The sequence below is a fragment of the Temnothorax curvispinosus genome, unplaced genomic scaffold, assembly GCF_003070985.1.
Source record: "Temnothorax curvispinosus isolate PA1 unplaced genomic scaffold, ASM307098v1 QBEX01007090.1, whole genome shotgun sequence".
Lineage (NCBI taxonomy): Eukaryota > Metazoa > Arthropoda > Insecta > Hymenoptera > Formicidae > Temnothorax > Temnothorax curvispinosus.
In genome coordinates, this window is record NW_020216870.1 from 327,629 (window position 1) to 347,300 (window position 19,672).

At 37.8% G+C, this 19,672-nt stretch overlaps 1 protein-coding gene across 2 annotated transcripts; it reads right to left on the reverse strand.

Moving 5' to 3' along the window:
• Positions 1-1,991: 1,991 nt before the first annotated feature.
• On the reverse strand, positions 1,992-18,314 carry LOC112456678. Of its 2 annotated transcripts, none has more exons than XM_025019367.1 (3): positions 17,850-18,314; positions 5,988-6,194; positions 1,992-4,185 (listed from the first exon to the last, which is right to left on the reverse strand). In XM_025019367.1, the coding sequence occupies exons 1-3, from the start codon at positions 17,932-17,934 to the stop codon at positions 3,824-3,826; spliced, it is 654 nt and encodes a 217-aa protein (XP_024875135.1). In that variant the 5' UTR covers positions 17,935-18,314; the 3' UTR covers positions 1,992-3,823. The 2 variants fall into 2 exon arrangements, with proteins under 2 accessions (XP_024875135.1, XP_024875136.1); XM_025019368.1 differs by having other exon boundaries at positions 1,992-4,167; positions 17,850-18,313.
• Between the last annotated feature and the right edge of the window lie 1,358 nt (positions 18,315-19,672).

Sequence of the window (19,672 nt, forward strand, 5' to 3'; positions counted from 1 at the left end):
TGTCGCAACTTCGTCGAGTTTCGCGGCACGAGAACGTCCAACGCGTGCGGAGTCCCTCGAGACGAGTTGTCGCGAGAGCGTAGAAAACTGGAGAGTCGAAAGTTCAGTGCGAAAAACTGTGTTTTACGCGTTTCGGGATATTTGCGTTGCGACGATTTCGAACGAGGAAGGAGAGAGAGGTTCTCGTGGACACCGGACGCAGAATCTACGACGGAAGACCGAGGATCCGGTAGCCCCTATCGAATATCGGCACGACTCTGGATGCCGGAAATCCTGTTCGCTTGCAGCAAGCGAGGGAAGGTATAGGTGCTAAATATTAATGGCCAATATTCTTCATTCTTGGAGGAAGGATTGCGCTGTAAATAAAATGCAGCAATACAATGCATCTCTGATAATAAATTTTTGCAATATTCGATAAACAAAAGTACAATTTTAAGGCTAAATAAAATTGTTTTGCATATGCAATATAATAATAATTTCGACGTGATGCTAATTTCTAAATATATGTTTACACATACCGGTAAAAGAATTTTTTGGTCACGAAATCATAGTTAGGGTCTCCGCAAAATTAATTAATTATTTAATTAAAAATGCGTAAGGAATTAGATTTTCAATAATATTGAAGAAGAATTTCCTTTTTTACCGCATGATGATAGACTTAAGTAACGCAATCGCCTTTTACGTGAGGAAAGAAATTTTATTGGTAACGTAGGGACGTCCAAAAATATATAAACAGCGTGTATAAAAGTATAAAAAATAAATATCAACAGCGCACGCGCGCGCCGTCATTTCGTGAGTCTTATGGATAACGACGAGTCGGGGTCGCGACGCACTCTCGAACACGCGATCGGGAATGCCTCGTGAGCGCAGTCAAGAGTATATAGCTACGATAGTAACAGTAAGAATAATTTTAACAGTAGCGACAGGGAAAACAGGCGAATCGTTCACTTTGAAAAAGATAACACACGCTGAGACCGCTTTTATGATCTATTTATATCATCTATTCAGCTGTTGTTACGTGAATCACAGTATTTATAAACTTCTTGCTTTTCTGACGTTACAACCTTCTGACGTTATTAAAAAAACGCGAAATGTAGGAAAGGTTATTTCCTTGGATTTTATTATCGCAGATCGCAAATAGAGATTGTACATTATTGCGAGATATTACTTCGATTTTTGGGACAGGACGCAGCATTCCCTCTTCAAAAGTGGTCGGGTTCAATCGCTAATAGTATAATCCGTGATTGTTATTTCAATAATTATAATTGACGCTGCATTAAAGTTATATTGATTTGCTATTAATTAATTGATTACATTACAGCATTCTAACACACATGCCTCTCTCTCACACATACCTATATCTACTAACTATATCTTGCGAGAGTTCGAAAGACTAAACTGTAAGAGTATCTGCAGCAGATATTGCACATTTTAGAATTTAACTTTTATCCTCCGATAATAATTAGGCCTCATTCTATTTCAACGAATGCAAAGTGTGCAGGAAAAAAAGAAGTGTCAAATCAACACTAATATACTTATATATACGCAAGAATATATAATCTTCTTATAAAAATTTTAATTTCTTATTTTCACTTTTTTTCTCAATTAAACTATATAAAATTTCGTTTAATTATATAAATAATTTCATTCAAGCAAGTTTTCTTCGTTTAACGCAATATAATCTCATTTCGAGATTATATATATTGTTGCGTATATACAAGTATATCAGTGTTGATTTGACACTTCTTTTTTTGTATGTGATATAAACGGTTCGATTTTTATATATATGTTACTGCAGTTTTATATTTAATTATGATTTTATATACGCAAAACTCTACAACAGTCGCTCTCTATAGATTCTGTGAAAAGTCCTCTCTTGATTTTTTGCTTTTTTTTTATTTTTATTATAAGCATAATGAAATATCATCTTGTCTCCGGCGTCAGGTCGAGATTTCGTTACACGTTCAGTCGCGTTTATTTCGGTGTATCTGCGTAAACGACGCGCGATCAATTTGACTTGAATATCTTCCAGTCCGGAGGGTTACATGGCACACATTCGATCGGGTTTCGCCGAGGATTCGTTATAACGAAATCATTCGCCGATATTCGCCGACGTTTCCGCGTGTTTACAGAATCTGATTTTGCGTCAAGAGCGTATTCTCCGACGGTGAGGAGTCTCTGCGTGCGGAAACTCCGTCGTGAATGCGACGTTAATTAACGTATAATTGATCGCCGGCGGTTCGCTGCTCACGCGAGGAGCTACGATGTCCTCCTTCGTCCTTATCGCTTAGCCGCACTCGCGCACAGCTCTGTTCCGCGGCAAACACTCGCTCTCGCTCTTATCATTTTAAATTATTTTCGCGGCCTCGTTTGCGGGGAGACACTTTTCATGGCAGTCGATTTGTAATCTATACTAATCGTCCCTAATTGACGGAGTCGATAGGCGATTGGGGCCAATCGCATGTGACGATATCACGTGTAAAGTTTTCTTAATTCGTATATAATGCTACATCTCGCATGAATACGCCAACGATAGTCGACGAATCGATGACGATATCATCGCGATTGTGGCGAGAAATAATACGGAAATTTCTCAAAGTCGTCGTGTACGTGTGTTGTGTGTGTGTGTGTGTGTGCGTGTAGGTCCACTGACATTTGTTTTTAAAGACGCAGTTATTTTTAAAGTATATATAAAAAAAGAAACGTCGATAATATTTAAAAATCTGAATTTAAAAACTAAACCGTGGTTATTCCGTCTCGGAATGGCAGTGACTGACTGAATCGTTTTTATTCCATTTATACATATGTATATATGTATATCCTGAAATGTTGTGTGTTCTACCGTTAATTTGCCTATCAAACTACATCTCTTAACACCGTGCATGCGAGACGATCAACATTCTCGCAAACGCATTGACGATTACATTTTCACCGCACGATTCGATTCGCCACTTTCCGCAGGCCGACTAAATTAATTATCGCTCTGCAATTATGTAACATATTCTGAAGTTCATATTATTCATCAGCTCAAGGAATTCAAGAAACGTGTCTTTTCTCGTAAGACCCGTTCCATCTTCTTTTCGTTAACTTTTTATAACTTGTCTGTGGAGAATGTTCGAGTCTTCGAATTTGATCATATACCTAAATATATCATCTATAAGTGTCACATCTCAATTTATTACTCCTCCAATAAAGTCTTCCGCACAAGTATAATTGACTAAGATCTTTTTAATATCGTTAGTCGTCGTTCTTTCCTCTCGTTGATTCCAGGAAACTGTTGTAATAATTTTTCCAAAATCTGGAATCTCATGTGAGAATGCGAAAAATTGATTGAATTTCCCGGAATAACAAAATTAAATTCTACCTAGAATTATATTGAAGCGCCGATCGAAGTAATCTTCTCTATAGTCGTAATCTTTCTTGAGATCAACGAGTAGGATGACGATTTCTCGTACAATTCCTTCTCAGAATTCCTTCCAAGAAAAACATCAGAATTTCAACAGAAATACGGGAAATTTATTTGATTCGGAATGACATCAATGCCTTGATGAATGCTGTCAACAGCATCAAAAGTGAGTTAATTTTTCAGCTACAACAAAAACACACACGTAGTCACTTCTGTCACTATACTCGAACAATTGCAATGACGGTGTTCAGCTGCGCTTCTCTCGATCTCTCGAGCAGTCCTCTTCAACGTCGAACTTATCGACGATTTTGATGAAGGGATCGCGACACTGCTTCTCCGCGATCGACCATCGACTGTCATTAGTGTTGAATCGGGCACTGTGATCCTCGCCAAGAGGACAAGCCTTTTCAAGGTCTTCTACGCTGGCGCCTGCACCACCTGTGGCCTGTGGATCGGCACCGAGATCACGTAGATGTCCAACTTCTCGCCGGACGTCTTGTCGACGATCTCGCCGTAGTTGACGGAATCGTAAGAAGGCGGAGCGAACAAGTGATAAGGCGGCGGCGGGGTCTCTGTAATTCCGGTTGTGTTTATTGCATCGGCACGTTGTGCGTAGGGCACCGTCATAGGTCGACTGCCTCGTCGGCAACACCATTCGGAGCAGCTGACGATGAGGAAGAATGCCACCAAGCCGCCGAACGAGCCGATGTACCAGACTATCGACCACGGATCCAACGGGTTCTGCAGGTCGCTGCCGTTGACTACAACAAAATGGGGACCTGTGAGCGAGGAGCTCGTTAATAATCAGAAATGTCTTGATTTCGCGAACTACGCTCATGCGATGAAATCACGGGGATGCAAGAATGGCATTCATGTAATGCCACAACAGAATGGTGTACTCATGTAGAAATTATAAAAAAATTAAGAAATGTATACTCTCTACGTTTGTATGTGTGAATGGTGTATCATTTCGAATATTGGAGGATTTAAGGATTATTGAGAAGTTTCGTGAATCGGAAATTTTGCAACGGAAATGAATTACGAGATATTTTTGACATATTGTTTCCGCGAAATCAAAGCGGTAATAAGAAATATCCTGAGTTGTGAAAAGTGTTAAGAGTCGTTTTCACTTGCGATCCACATTACTCTTTTGTTGTCTGCCATAGAAATGTGAGTCGAATCTAAAATTAGCTCGACGCTTCGCTGCTAAAGTATTAAGGAAATACCAAGAGCATCATTATCTATTTTTCAAAACATATTAGATTTGCAAATATTGTTTGTCACCATACGCAGCGTGTTTCGTTATTCTATCGAAGAAACTGGTAGGTGGTAATAATAAAAAAATTGATTTCAAATTAACTTGACACTTTGCCGTTAAAGTATTAATGGAATGTCAAGAACATTTATTATTTATTTTGCAAATTTACATATTAGATTTGAAAATACTGTTTGTCATAGCGTAGCGTGTTTTTGTTACTCTATATGCATCGAAGAAACTAGCAGGTGGTAATATAAAAAACTGATTTCATATTCGCGCGATAGGATCAGATGCATATTTTGCACTCTTGGCTCTCTCGCGATATTATTGTCGCGTGGAAAGTTTCAAAAATTACACTCTTTTTCTCCCGATCAATGACGTGTACGCGCGGAACCGACATTCTCGATCGCTATATTAACGCGTGGTGTGTACAATGCGAACTCAGAAAGACGATGCAAATGAAGATGGAACTACTACAGATTTGCATAAATCCTTGGCGCGTGCGGCGAGAATTGTTGTCTGCAGGTGTGATTTTAACAGGATGCGCGCGAACTTGAGAGCTCATGTTTCGAATCTCGTTTCGTATCACTTTATTCAGCTAACGATAAGCGCGATAAGATTCTTTATATAATACTGCTAATAATGTAGCTAGATATTTCAAAAATTACATCACACACACATTTTCGGTTATTCTTTACATCTTTTATTACATTATGTCAGTTTCTACTATTGAAAGTTCTATTCTACTGGCATTTTATGGTTCTGATAAACAAAGTCATATCTCTCGAGATCGTTCGTACCGAGGTTCGTACGGAGAATTAGATTAGCGCCGAGTTATAAAACAAAATATTACGTTGTGCCTCACAACAGATAAATTTGAATTTGACAATTTGTCACAGGAAAATATTACCGAGGTCAAGAATGTAGCGCGATAATGATGGAGCAAAGTAACATTTCGTAGTGATAATTTTCGTCATCACCGATGTACGTAAATATTCAACGAAACGCTGAAGGTCACTTGATTAATGAATAATTATGCTATTTTAGTGATTTTTGACCTTCAAACTTGATATTAATGTAAAACGAATGACAGAAACGAATGTAAACAGAACGAATGTAAAGTGAATATATCGTTACGTTTTTCTGTGCATTTGGCATCGAAATATGTACCGAAATATTATATTCAAAGGAGAGACGCACGAAAACGTGATCTCGAATTGCAACAGGAAACACGCGATGATCCATGATGACACGAGGATGGTGCGCGATGCTATTGCTATGAAGTCACTCTCGTGTACTAGTAAACATGATTCATGTTCTTACCGCTCTCTTCCGTGTCTCTTTCTTTCTCCGCGCTCTCCTCCTTCCCCTCGAATGCAATCACGTAGACCGTCCCGCCGCCGTCGACGTCGTCGTCGTTGTCGTTGGATTTCGAGTCGACCGATTGACGATTGTCGTTTGCGCCCTGAGTCGCTTTATTGCTCTCCATTCGTCTCTCAGCACCGATGCTGTAACTCGACACCGAGTGAGCTACGACAAATTGCGATTACTTAATTAATTGCACTTAACTCTATGCGCGTGAAAATGCATACATGTTATTCTCTCTGAGATCGTTTGCGCTTATCTCACCTTTTTATTACAAATATACTTATAAACGTAATAAATCTAGTATTTAGTTATATGTATAACTACATCACTATTTTCGATATTTAATAATTAATTATTCTAAACGTCGAATCTAATTGAAATATGATTATTACAATCCGATATTAAAACAGTAATATTTTATTTAAGTTACGTATCTGTTAATAATCTCTCTTTTTTTCTATTTCTTTCTCTCTTGGTTTGTTTTTCTTCGTTCTAAAAGAATTTTCGAGTGTCGAAATGCAGTATTTGTCGTTATTTGCTGATGTGGCCTGGCACATCATATTCTCGAAGATGCAACTGCAATCTTGCGACATATATCGTGCAAAATCTCGAGGCTAAACGTGTTAACACCGAATAAACAACTCCGCCTGTCGCTCGTTAACCTGTATTGAGGTACTTCACGTGCCGTTTGTTGCAATAGGCGTGAAGTCGATGCACATTGCACGTCGAATGGTCGAAGACGACGCCGTCGCCGCAGCCGGCGCCAGTCTTGCTCCGTCTTGTTAGCGAATGCGTATTTTTATCGGATACGAATAATAGTGGGAGAACTGACTCGCGCAAACAGATATACGTAATAATTAATAACAGGTCACCGATGCCGCTGCCTACATTGTTTGAAAAGTTGCCTCAGAGACCTTAGAGTAACGAACATTTATACGTTAGCGATTTTGTAGACAAGAACTTCTCATAGCTGCTGCTTCCTTAAATGTCAGAAACGCGTATATACAGTCCGATGATCGAACGAATTCGATTGACATAATAAAGTTCTTCAATCTCCAAGCAATCTTCCAAATGGTCCCTCCTCTTAAGTAACGAGATTAGTACGTACGGCTAGCATGTTCGAAAGCTATTTCTACCTATCGCTGTATAAATAATTAATTTCGCTCGGCAACTTAAATCCGTTCTTGAGATGTTAGTCATGTTAGTATTAACTATCGTGAGGTAGTTTCAATTATGAACAGCTCGGAAGAGGTTTCGCGAGTTCATAATCGATGATTATGCATTACAAAGTTTTATCTTACTTGTATTATACAATAATAGCACCTACTTTGATATATAAGAAGGTAATTGTGAATAAAAAGACGGTTAATAAATAATTAATATCTAGTTATTTATTAACCATCTTTTTATTAATATTATATTTAATATTATAATTAATATTTTTGATAATATTATATTTTTATTAATTTTATTAATATTATAATTAATAATTTTGGTTTTTGGTAACTTGATTTATGTTTACATCGATGGTCAAATATTTCTGTTGCCGTTATTCCTTTAATAAATAAATAAATAAAACAATTCCCCTCGTTTTTCTATTGAATTGTACATATGACGAACATTTTATCGCCGCTCTGTGCTATTTTTAGCTTATTGTTAGGCGTTGCAAAGTGGTGAAGCGTAAAATCGATCGAAGCTCGGGTCTTCCTTTTCAAAGAGAAAGAGGGAGAGAGAGAGAGAGAGAGAGAAAGAAAGAATGCCGATATTGTTACTACAATTTCTTAAAGTGAGGCGTGGCTGATGTCTATCAGTTCTTCCAGAATCTCACGTCTCTACCCTGACACGATTATCCACTACTTAGCAACATCGTTGCCCGACCAGATTTCGCTTCGGTTTTATGGACAAAGTTACTTACGTGTAAGAACGTGTAACGAACCACGCTTAACGTTGCTCTCGCGTTAAGTGCAAATCCAATCTAATATGCTAATTTACTATAATTTTCTAATAGGCTATGAATACATTTTAGCAGATTGGAACATGTGTTAATTTCATTGTACAGACATTTAAACTTCATTAAAAAGCCAATATATCGGGTTTATTAAATATTCAGGATGAAAAATACCATTCCAATAAATAATTTGTAATTTAAAATTTAAATATTTCTTTTTATAAATAAGATACTGGATATAGAGATAGCGCATTAAATAAGAATTTTATGAGGGCAGGTTGATTGCTTCTCAGGTAAATATCATTTTTACGTTTATATAAAAAATTTGACATATTTTCAAAGACACACAAAAGAGATGCTCGATTTACGATACTGGCGGAAATGATTCTCTGACATTATTTTCCGTCTGTTGATCCGTATAAGTCGTTATTGAAGGTCGCTCATATAATTAAAGAAGTCACGAGAGAAAAAGGGGGAGGGGGAGAGAGGGGGAGAGAGAGAGAGAGAGAGAGAGAGAGAGAGAGAGAGAGAGAGAAGGACGCATCATGACATTGTATATGCACATTGTACACGTGTTTATGAGCGATATTCATTATTTCTCATTACTTGTCAGAATCCGAGTTGCGAAGCCTACGTTTCGTAGATCACGTACGCTTTTCCGTTAAAGAGAAACAATTACGAAATTTCAACCGGTAGAGACACAAGGGGCAATTTAAGTCGTGACAAATGAAAATCTCGCGATTTTTATAGGACGCGTGCGGTTGACGTAACCGCTAGTAATAAAACAGCTAAACATGTGAGAGATCTCGAATACTCTGTCTCTGCTCGCGATTTTCAATCGTCGAGACGTCGCAAGCGCATTATAGTCCATACGCCAGGTCGATTGAGCATTTTTATCGAGGTTGATGGCTTAAGTTAATGTTTTTTTATGTTTTTTGGGTCGCAGAACAAGAATTTGTAAATAGTTTTTTCGTAAGTCGATGCAATAAAAAGTTATTAACAATTTATTTGTTTAAATTGCCCTAGCAATCAAACTATACATCCTATAAAAAAATAAACTCGAGAAAATTTGTTCCTCTTTTCACGACGAACAAAATGGCGTTTGAATTTTTCTAAAATCTTGATTATTGACGGAAATATGTCAATTTTTAGGTAATTACTGCTTATGCGTCGCGGAGTACCCTAGGCGTGCGCGCTCGCGCTCAATTGTACCACAAGACAAATTTAGACAAGTTCGGAGTTTCAATTGTTTTAACGATACAATTGAGCGCGAGCGCGCACGCCTAGGGTAGTACTTCGCGACGCGTAGGCAGTAATTACCTAAAAATTGACATATTTCCGTCAATAATCAAGATTTTGGAAAAATTCAAACGCCATTTTGTTCGTCGTGAAAAGAGGAACAAATTTTCTCCAGTTTATTTTTTTTATAGGATGTATAGTTTGATCGCTAGGGCAATTAAACAAATAAATTGTTAATAACTTTTTATTGCATTGACTTACGAAAAAACTATTTACAGATTCTTGTTCTACGACCCAAAAAACATAAAAAAAACGTTAAATTAAGCCATCAACCTCGATAGAAATGCTCAATCGACCTAGCGTATGAATACTACATAATGGCAAACGGTATCATTAGCGTCGTTACGATATTATGCGATGGGCGTCGTGTTTACGTAACGGCTCTCTCTCTCTCTCTCTCTCTCTCTCTCTCTCTCTCTCTCTCTCTCTCTCATTCTCTTTCTTATTGTTATTGTTAGTCGTAATCGCGCGAGACACGTTCCAAGCGATCAATGTTTAAATGTTCAAACACAGAGTAGTCGGCTACGCTCAAAATGTAAATCTTTCGCCTATGCATGACCAATGACCGATGAAGCTCGCAAGGTTACGCGTTCCGTATATTTACGACGTGAAGTTATATTTTGAGCACACGTTCACTTTGATCGCATCACGTGCTGGAACTCGATCTCTGTCTGTCGATACTTGATGGCGTCGTCGATCGTCTTTGTCTGCTAGAACGATAATTATATGATTCTTATCTGCTAATTTGTGGTGTATAGATACGAAATACAGTGCGTCCCGAGAAAGAGACGCAATCGAAATGAGACACTGCGACATTGTTACTTATATCTGACAAAGTGCTTAAAGCTCGTTAACTCCACTCTGTATGCTTCTTGTTTTATTCTTGACATGTATACTCTAAATGGGGTTCAAGACCGGTTTCGCACTTATTTGTGTTTATCCTTGAAGATAATATCCGTCACTATAAATGTGTATAGAAGATTTTATTTTTGGTACGATATGCTGGATTTTATTTCATACACATGAAATAGAGAGAAAGTAAATAATCACTATAAATGTATGTGTGTGTCACACGTTGATACTGCCGCGACATATTTATTGCATTATTGTTAAAAGCATCGTATATATACCTATAGGACACTTCACGTCGTTTCGCACTGACTAAACTCCTCGCACAAACTTTTGAACTTCGTAACGGAAGTCTGCTTAAAGTCTTCGCGTTCAAGCATCTCCTCGTGAAAACGACTCCTTCTGTCGCGCGGATGTTTGTAAAGTTTCACCTGACGCAAGTATAACCGTAGTACATCGTGGTTACGGAGACATCGGGTTGATCGAAATATTTGCGAAACTCCCGGCAGCAACGAAATCGAGATAAATCGCCGACGGTAGAGCGACGAGTAATATTTCATGATATCTTCCGGATAAGTCTCGTGAAGATTACAGGAATAAAGCACGATAAGAAAAAAGAATGTTTTACATTGCAGTTTCATTAACATATTAACCGTAAATTACATCTTGCGGTAGCCCAGAAATTAAATTTGTTTTACGACATTCTTATATCTTCGATCAATTTTTTTCTTTCTTTTTTAAGATCAGGTTAATTATAAGCTGTTTTCCGCAATATTTGAATTAAATTTTTTGAGATTATTTTTTTCTTTTCTTTTAATTCTTTTTTTCGTTGTAAAATCGGTCTTTTGATTAAAAGGTTTAGAAGGTACGAAGGCGATAAATATTATAAGACTCGCAGCGGTTGGGTATCATATCTTTTTTTTTTCATCTCTCATAAAATATATGTATATGTATATCGCGTGTGATGAAATATTCCTTATGCTATGTGCGTGCGTTATCGTAACGTGGAAAGATACATGCGTGTAAACAGCTTACGCGGGGTTTGATATGATATATTTTAATGATCGTATAAATCCGACTCACTGATGATTTTTCAATTCATGAAATTGCCGTTAGACGCACGCATTTGTTCAACGATCACAGTATAATTCGCTAGTGTTTATTACTGTAATTGTTCTTTTTCAAACCGGTGCAAAAATTCACCTTTAAAATATCAAAGTTTAACGAAAACCTTTAAAATATCAAAGTTTAACGAAATGCGAATACAAACTGATCCTAGCGTTGACTTCAACAAGAAATTCAAAGCTGAATTCTGGAAATATAAACGTTTATAGCTTGTCTCGTTTATTAATAATAATATATAGCTTCCTGTGTAAATTCTACCTGCTGGTGTGAATGCAAGTCAAGTTAAAATATCTTGTATATCTATATTGCCACCGTTATTTATGCAATTTAACTTGTCATTTTTTACATTTTCGTCAGATATTGTCGTCAATGCTCATATCTGAAGTATATGAAATTTTGCAAATTATCGTCGACAAATACGAACGTTTACAGTATTTTTGCTAGGTGCCGTATGTACTTTGCTTCGTTTATTGTGCCATAACGAAGGAAAAAATTTGTAAGGCAAGCAGTATCTTATCTGAGTCGTATTTTAATGGTTATTTCGTATATGCTTATGCGGTATATTTTGAATATTTGAACGACAATAGGAAATACAATACCTCATTCCTTTTTACATTGTGCAGATAACGTTTTTAAACTGAAGTTTCTTAGAAGCAATAAGATTTCTATATTTATAACAACTATCGGATAAAAGCGGCGATCTAAAGTACGAAGACTTGCATACGCATCTCATGTATTTTAACGGTACATATAAGTAATGTAAAATAATTACAGGTGATACACGTGGTTGCCATGTAACTCGCGCCGTACACTCGCGACAGCGGCGCAACGATTCCGGTCGTTGGTGTTGACAAAAATTATCATCGCATCCGGATGTTTGTCGCGTTTTTCATGGAATTAATCGCGCGCGAGTGAGTATCGGGAATGCATATTCAAATATCGTGCAATTGTCAAAGAATACTGATTATTTCATCCGTTCAAAATCGCGCATTTGAAAACAAATATGTGAAGAAAGTGTCAGGAGTATGCTATTTTCAAGTTTTGAGCCAGTATTTATCACGTTAATTGGAATGTTTATAATTAGAGCTAATTGTTTCGAGCAATATGCACGCGCGTGTGTTTAGGCAAAAAAGTTATTAGCCGAAGACTATCGTTGATAAAGTAACCGCATGATGACGTGTTACTGGATAAACAAATTGTTCATTACAGACAATTGTAAAGCTATCGCTTAAGATTTGTATTCTTATTTCAAAAAGTATTAAAGGCACGCAAAAGGTTTTTATTTGTAACGGTCGAAGATGACTCGCAGAGCGCAATATAAAATTTCGAATTAAATATATTTGGTGGCGTTACAAATTAAAAATACTAATTAATCGTGTTATCAGAATTTATTAATGACGACTCTTATTAATAGGATTAAACACGCAAATAGATTCCTAGAAACCTCGATCGCAATTAATTATTTTATTAAACGACAAGTAAATGATATTGGTCCAATTAACTACGAACGTGCATGTACAATCATTCTGTGCGTCTCTCAAAGCTGCTTTAGTTTCGATGGCACCATCGTGATAACATTGTTTGCTCTATCAACAATTATAACCGTCGCTTTTACGTAACCACTGAATAATTGGAATCGGCGCTTTGACAATCGGCCATCTGTGTGTATATTGCCGTGTTAAAATGCGATATATCATTAATACACTTACTCGCGTGAGAAGGGTAGAAAAAGGAAAGGAAAAACAAGTAGAAATAGAGTCGCGTGTTCAGGTGCCTTGCATAATTGTTCTCTAATATTAGGTAATCAAATCAGTCGGTGATGGTGTAAACAAGTGATGTAATCATCGAGATACGTCGGTCGGAAAACAGACCGACCACGAAATCGTACCGACGCCGTACCGCGAAGTACGGAACGAAATTTGGACTTTTTTTTTATTCCTCTACAGCAACCTTCGCGATATCGGAAACCGCTCGACTCGGTCTTACAGCCTTCGAGAGTATCGCTCGCGTTCAAGTTTGCCGTTTTGTAAGTACACTCTGAGCTTCTCTGCTTGCTCGTCTCGTTCGCATTAACTCACGCTCTTGCCGGCCTGCTCCATTTTTGAATACTTCACGTCTTTGTCTCGTCAAGAGGCTGAGTCTAGCTGAAACTGAGATGAGCTCTTGATATTGAGTAATTGTTAACGTCATTGTTCCAAATTTAGTTCCTCTTAAGATACATACAATCAGTAAAGTAGATGTGTCTGTTATGTGTGATGTCACCACGATCGACATTATATCGATACTCAGAAATCAGGGAATTCCTTTTCTGGTGATATTGTTATCTTGTGTTTTTACGTTAGATAAATTAAATTGGAACACAAAAGTATATTATATTTCTATATTTAGATATAGAAAAATTGTGTTGTTTTATTTTGTATTTCACGTTTGCCACTGATAGGAATAAAGCTAAGTTGCTCGTGCGAGGGCGGACCTTCATTACATTCACGATTCACCAGCAGAAAAGTTTTCGCAGTATAGCCAATAAAATGTCACGCTGAGCGCTGCTTCGTGATTCTACTTAATGACTCGATTGCGGTAGTTTTCCGAAATAGACGTAGAAGCGCTCTTAATTGTATCTGAAGAGCACAATTGTATCCAGAGAATCGCGAAATTATCCGGAACTTTATCCGCCTAGGAAGTTTTCGTACTCCGTAACTGTACTTTTGTGACCAAGCCCCCCCGTGAACCTTCTTGGCATCGCTTCAAGTTCCGTGATCACTGTGTATTATTATCGGAAGTATTGTTAGGCAGGTTTAAGAGGGTACCGAGAGCGTTGTCATTGAACACATACAGCGAGTGTCATTCTCTCAAGAGAGACTATCGGACTTTGTCTCTTTCTTCTCTCTCTCTACCACCTTCTCCCCTCTCTCTCTCTCTCTCTCTCTCTATTTAATTTAGGTATAGTTTTAAAGTGAAGTCCTTTGCTGAAGTATTTAAAAGTCAAGTGTGTGTAAGAGACTTCATGTGATGTCATAAGCGAGCGACGCATACAACTTTAGCGGATATTGTATAAATCGCAATATCGAAATCGCTCTTCGACCAACGCCGCGTCTGTAACGCATACGTTAAATGTTTAAACGAATTACGCAAAAATTCTGTATGACATAGCCCATTTTTAACGTTTTTAATCCACGAGCATATTACCGCGATGCTATAACTTTAATAATAAATTTCTTGTTAAGTTCAGGGCTAATTTTTTCTTCGGGACAAAGTAACGAGAAAATTCGTGGCCTTAAGTCTACCTGAATGTAGGAAGTTTCATCGTAATTGTATGCTAAGGATCCACAGGATGTATTCGAGGCTATAGAGATAGATGTAACGGTTTCCCAGTAACGCTTTTGTACTTCTATATTTAGTACCGTGAACGTTATGTGTGTGATTGTACGTACATACGTTAGTACATCCGCTAACTGGCGTTTAAACTTTAAACGGGTTATCCGACTGGTTGGATAAAGATTTGAAAGACATTCAGCATGGCTTAAATATGTTTACGATATCTATATTAGAAAGTTCCGAGTTAACCTTTTACTACACATACACATGGTAAAATTGCACATGACATTAATTAATGCGAACATGCAATATTTTTAACAGAATTTATTTCCATTATTCATATTCATTTAATTATCCTATTAAAAGACGCACTGCTAATTCTTGTAGCGTTAATAATAATGTAAAACATGTTACATTTTAAAAACGTTTGAGAAATTTTGTTACGATCGATTTTTTTATAAAAATCGTCGCGGCAAAAACGGTCGCATTCTCCAGATAGGTATTTGAAGTATAGATTATTCAAGAATTCGGGTATCGAAAAAGCCGTCACATCGACATTGCTCAGACACTAGTGAATTATTACGACGTATTCTCATTAATAAAGTAACGTTTTATTACAAACGCCGCGCTTGATTTTGACGCTTTGCTTGAAATCTAAATTTTCATGGAGAAAATTTTGATCACCGAATAAAATCATGATGTGATATTATTAAATGAATGTTTTCGTTCTAACTCCAGAGTATATTCCAGAGTATTACTCTGGAAAGTTGTTCTATTTATACAAAAATTTATCGGGTTTGTTTTAGCTTAATAATGCTTATATATATTTCAAACATCAAATAATTATCAAGTGTGACATTTTTAGTCATGTGGCATTGTCTATTGCCGATGTATCGGTCAGATAAAAACGAAGTGGAGCGAAGGCAGCAGAGGGTCAAGTGTCTGGTCCAACCGCTTTATAGCACGGTTATTGATTATCCGAGATATTTCTCGTTTAAGAATGCGCCGAAGGGGGAAGAGGGGAGAAAGAAGGAGGGCACAAGTTGCGGGAGAACGATCGAAACTTTGGTGCCGATCGAACTTTCGTATTATACGATCTGGAAACGGATCAAGCCCGTCTGATTCCGGCAGGCAACACAGTTCAAGCGAAATTCTCGTTGACTACGAGAGCGCACGCGAGATAAATCTGTCATTCACACAACGGGAGTATGCAAAATCTGTGCGCGTCAGAGTATACACGGTGCAATCGCAGATTTAACCGCGAGCGTCACGATAAGAATTCTTTCGAGAACCGCCTCCTATGCGATTAATGCTTTTCCTGGCGCGTTTGTGCGACCTTCGAATGCGAATTCGATGCGAGCTGTTTCGATAAGGACATCATGCAAAAGAAATAAAAGAAGCGTTAATCGAATTGCGCTTATTGAGATTTACGGAAGAACTACGTTCTTTTACGTTCTTTTTTCTTCAGAGATCTGTCTGTCGGATCGTGTTTATAGTCGTATTGAGAAATCTAATAATTTTAAGGAGAGATCTTGAAAACAAAAATCGAATAAAATATCGTTTTGATTGCAGTGCACGAAGTTTTACAAATTGAAAGAAAATACCGTTTGTGTATTTATTGTCGTCATAATGTAGTATTTATTAGTTTTATAATTAAATTTAAATATTTTTATAATTTTTTAATCTTAATATCAATAACACAGATTCCATATAAAAAATTGAAATAATGTGAATCTTAGAGTGTCCTTTAATTTTAAAATTTAATGAGTTTTTATTTTTAGATTATTGTGTACTTTACGCGTAATATCAAGAGTGATATTATGATTGACATAATTCTTGGAGAATTACCCATCTTCCTTCATAGAAGGAACTTGGCTATGCATTATATATGCATTAATACTTGTCTAAGATATGTGCTAATTGACTATGAAAAATTAAGATCGGACACGAGACGGATTAGACTCGGGTTAATTAATAACGTTACTCTGCAAACTGAAGGGTTTAATCGAATTACCGAAATCTCATAATTACGTATTGATTACTTCGTACTTCGAATAATATAACGTTATCTATATTCGGAGCTGGATCGATCGAAATGCGGTCCAACGAACCAGACTTCTTCGAGCGTGATGATAAAACCTTCTACGAGGTCTTCTCCCTTTTTTTTTGTTATCTTCCATAGTGTTTAGTGCACACGGGTTATAGAGGTCATTTCTTTGTGTTCTGGTAATTTAATACTCCATGGTTCGAGTGCAATATTCGAACAGTTTCAACGCGGAAACGACGCTAGATTTAATCCTAAATAGTTTAAGTAAGGGTTTAAGCAAGTCCATATGACCTATGAGAGTATTGGATTCTGTGAAATATCTGACACACTTAATATTTTTTCGTAAAACTAGCTATTTTACACTAATGCTTTTTCTTTTAAAATATATATGTATAGAAAAGTCCCCTATTACGAGATAGGCCCCTAATATGCGATAGCGAGGTTTCTGCTAAACTAATAGGTTCTATCTGTTGGTTTCATCATGAATTATTGCCCTTAGAGTAAAAACCTATTTAGTGGAAAATTAATTATTAGATCGTGCGTGCACTCGCTTACTACAGTTTTTAATTCTGCACATAAACTTTCGGCAATCACGCAAAATAAATGTGGTATCTCATAATAGGGGACTTTCCTAGAGGAAATCTATATTATTATTTATTTATATAATTCTATTAATTCTGAAAATTGGATAGAAATTAATCCAATATTTTTCTATGAAAAAGTATTTTTATTATTTTGTATTGTCTCTCTTGGGACAGTCGTGGCCAGTGCGACCGTACGAGAGCGTAATTTCACGACATTTGTTTTTAAAGACAACGAAACATTTAAATAGTGCGTTTACGGTTAATTTCAAACAAAATACATGTGGCGCTGCGCGAATAAGTCATTTACGGTTTCAACAATTTAAACGCGATCACGCGATTAATAGGCAATTCACGTACGTACTAGTGTCGATTTGAAACAGGCCATCACCAAAAGCGATCAAAGATCTTGCAAAATTGATCCGTGCCTTTGTTGGATATATATTAGAAAGCCAGAAACGCGCGATGTATTCACCATCCTGCCACAATTCTTATCATTAACGCTTAAATTCACTGAAAGTGACGTAGCCTCCGGCAAGAAAAACTTATATCTACATTCTACAATGAATCACGAGATCTCGCTTCGTACCGTCGATTCCGAGATACACCGTCACGAGATAAGCGCGCTGTAAAACTCCGTCAAAAACGCGTACCTGGTATGGGAGCATTGAGGAAGGCCTGGTTGCTCGCCACGAGGAACGAGACGATGACGAAGAGGCACCACGCGAGAACGATCATCCTGTATCGGAGTGAGATCTCTGAGCAGCACCCGATATGCTCCGTTCAATCGACTTGTTGAACCGCTCGGCTGAGCTGATCCGTGCACCACGTTGACGTTCACGCGTGTACGCGATCGTTGCTTGCGGAGCTAACGTGCGAGCGAAATTCGCGCGACGTTATTTATCGTACACACGCGACAAACGCGGAAGTAAAAAAAAGCGAAAAAAGAAAAGAAAGAAAAAGGGCACGGTTTTTCGTTCGAAAAGCGAACGAACACGCTTTTCCACTCTTTCTCTCATGTACTCTCACGGCGAGGCGCGCCGCGCGGACGACTCGGCTTCGCCGAGACTTCTCTCCGACCGGTTAGCCAGCAGTGAACTGCTCGTGTTCCTACCTCGGGTATCGTAATATACATAAAGTCGCCAGATAAGCCACGGCTGACACCCCACCACCACGGACGCGCCTCGTCGTGGGACGGCCCGTTTCTGCTCGCTCTCTGGTGCGCGCCGCTAAGGAGAGCTTGAAATCCTCGCCTCTCGAGTCTCGACGCGAGGCACAGCGTGGTTTCGCTCGTCTTTCCTGTCCCCTCCCCCCCTGCTGTGGGACGATAGGTGTCACGACGCTTGTAATTCTTCATTGTGAGCATTTAATATTCTTCACTGTAATTACAATTAGCGTTCCTCGCACCCTCGTTGATTAGTGCGCTCCAATTAACGATATATAGCCTGCGGCATTGCGGCATTTATATAAATAGACAATTTCAACGTAATTTTAAGTATCATATACAATTAATGATGTTGTGTATCCTCGATTTAATCAGTATCTAAAATCATCAATTTGATTGATATATCTTTCGTATATCTAGATTCTTGAAGCGCATAGCGGTTTTTTTCTTTTTTTTTTGAGATGTAAAATGTGCAAAGGAAGGAGCGGTCTGTTGAAGGTCACGTAACTTCAGATATACCAATGGCGTAGAGATGTTCACTTAACAGGTCTCTCGTTGATAGTTGGCGAGTCGATCGTCAAATGATGAAAAAAGACTATGTCCGACTGTATTATAAAAAGTCGCACAGTTTCTCTCAGTCATGCTGTGAAAATATTGACACTGTCGATCTCAAAGTGTTAAGGTCACCTAATAGTCAATCAGTGAAACGGCTCGAAGTCCTCATTGCACACAATACGATTGCTATTATGCTTACTTCCGCGCTTGTTGATCTTGCCGAACTGCGCGTCGGATTTTTGACGAAACGCGGAGACGCGATTCGATCTTTTAAGGACGTTCACCGGTCTTTATACTAGAAAAAATCAAAATTTTATAGATTTTCTTGAAATTGTGAATATACGTTAATTTAGGTGTGCTTTATGCGTGGTATAAATTTCAGTACCCCTTGCGGTATAAAAATCGAGATATTGAGCTTCAAAGTTTAAATTTTTGCCAAAATTTAGTAAAAGTTGAAACTTTGAGGTTCAGTATCTCGATTTTTATACCGCAAGAGGTACTGAAATTTATAACACATAAAGCACCTAAATTAACGTATATTCACAGTTTCAAGAAAATCTATAGAAAATCGATTTTCTATAGTATAAGGACCGGTGAACGTCTTTTAAGGCGTCGGACGTGCGAACGTCATCTGAAATCCTCTTTCTCCGAGCTTACCGACGTTTCTATAAGCCTTCTCTCCTCCGTTCACACATACGCCTGCTCTTCGAATCGCACGACGGCAGATATCGTCATATTTCTCTACAGTATCGCCGT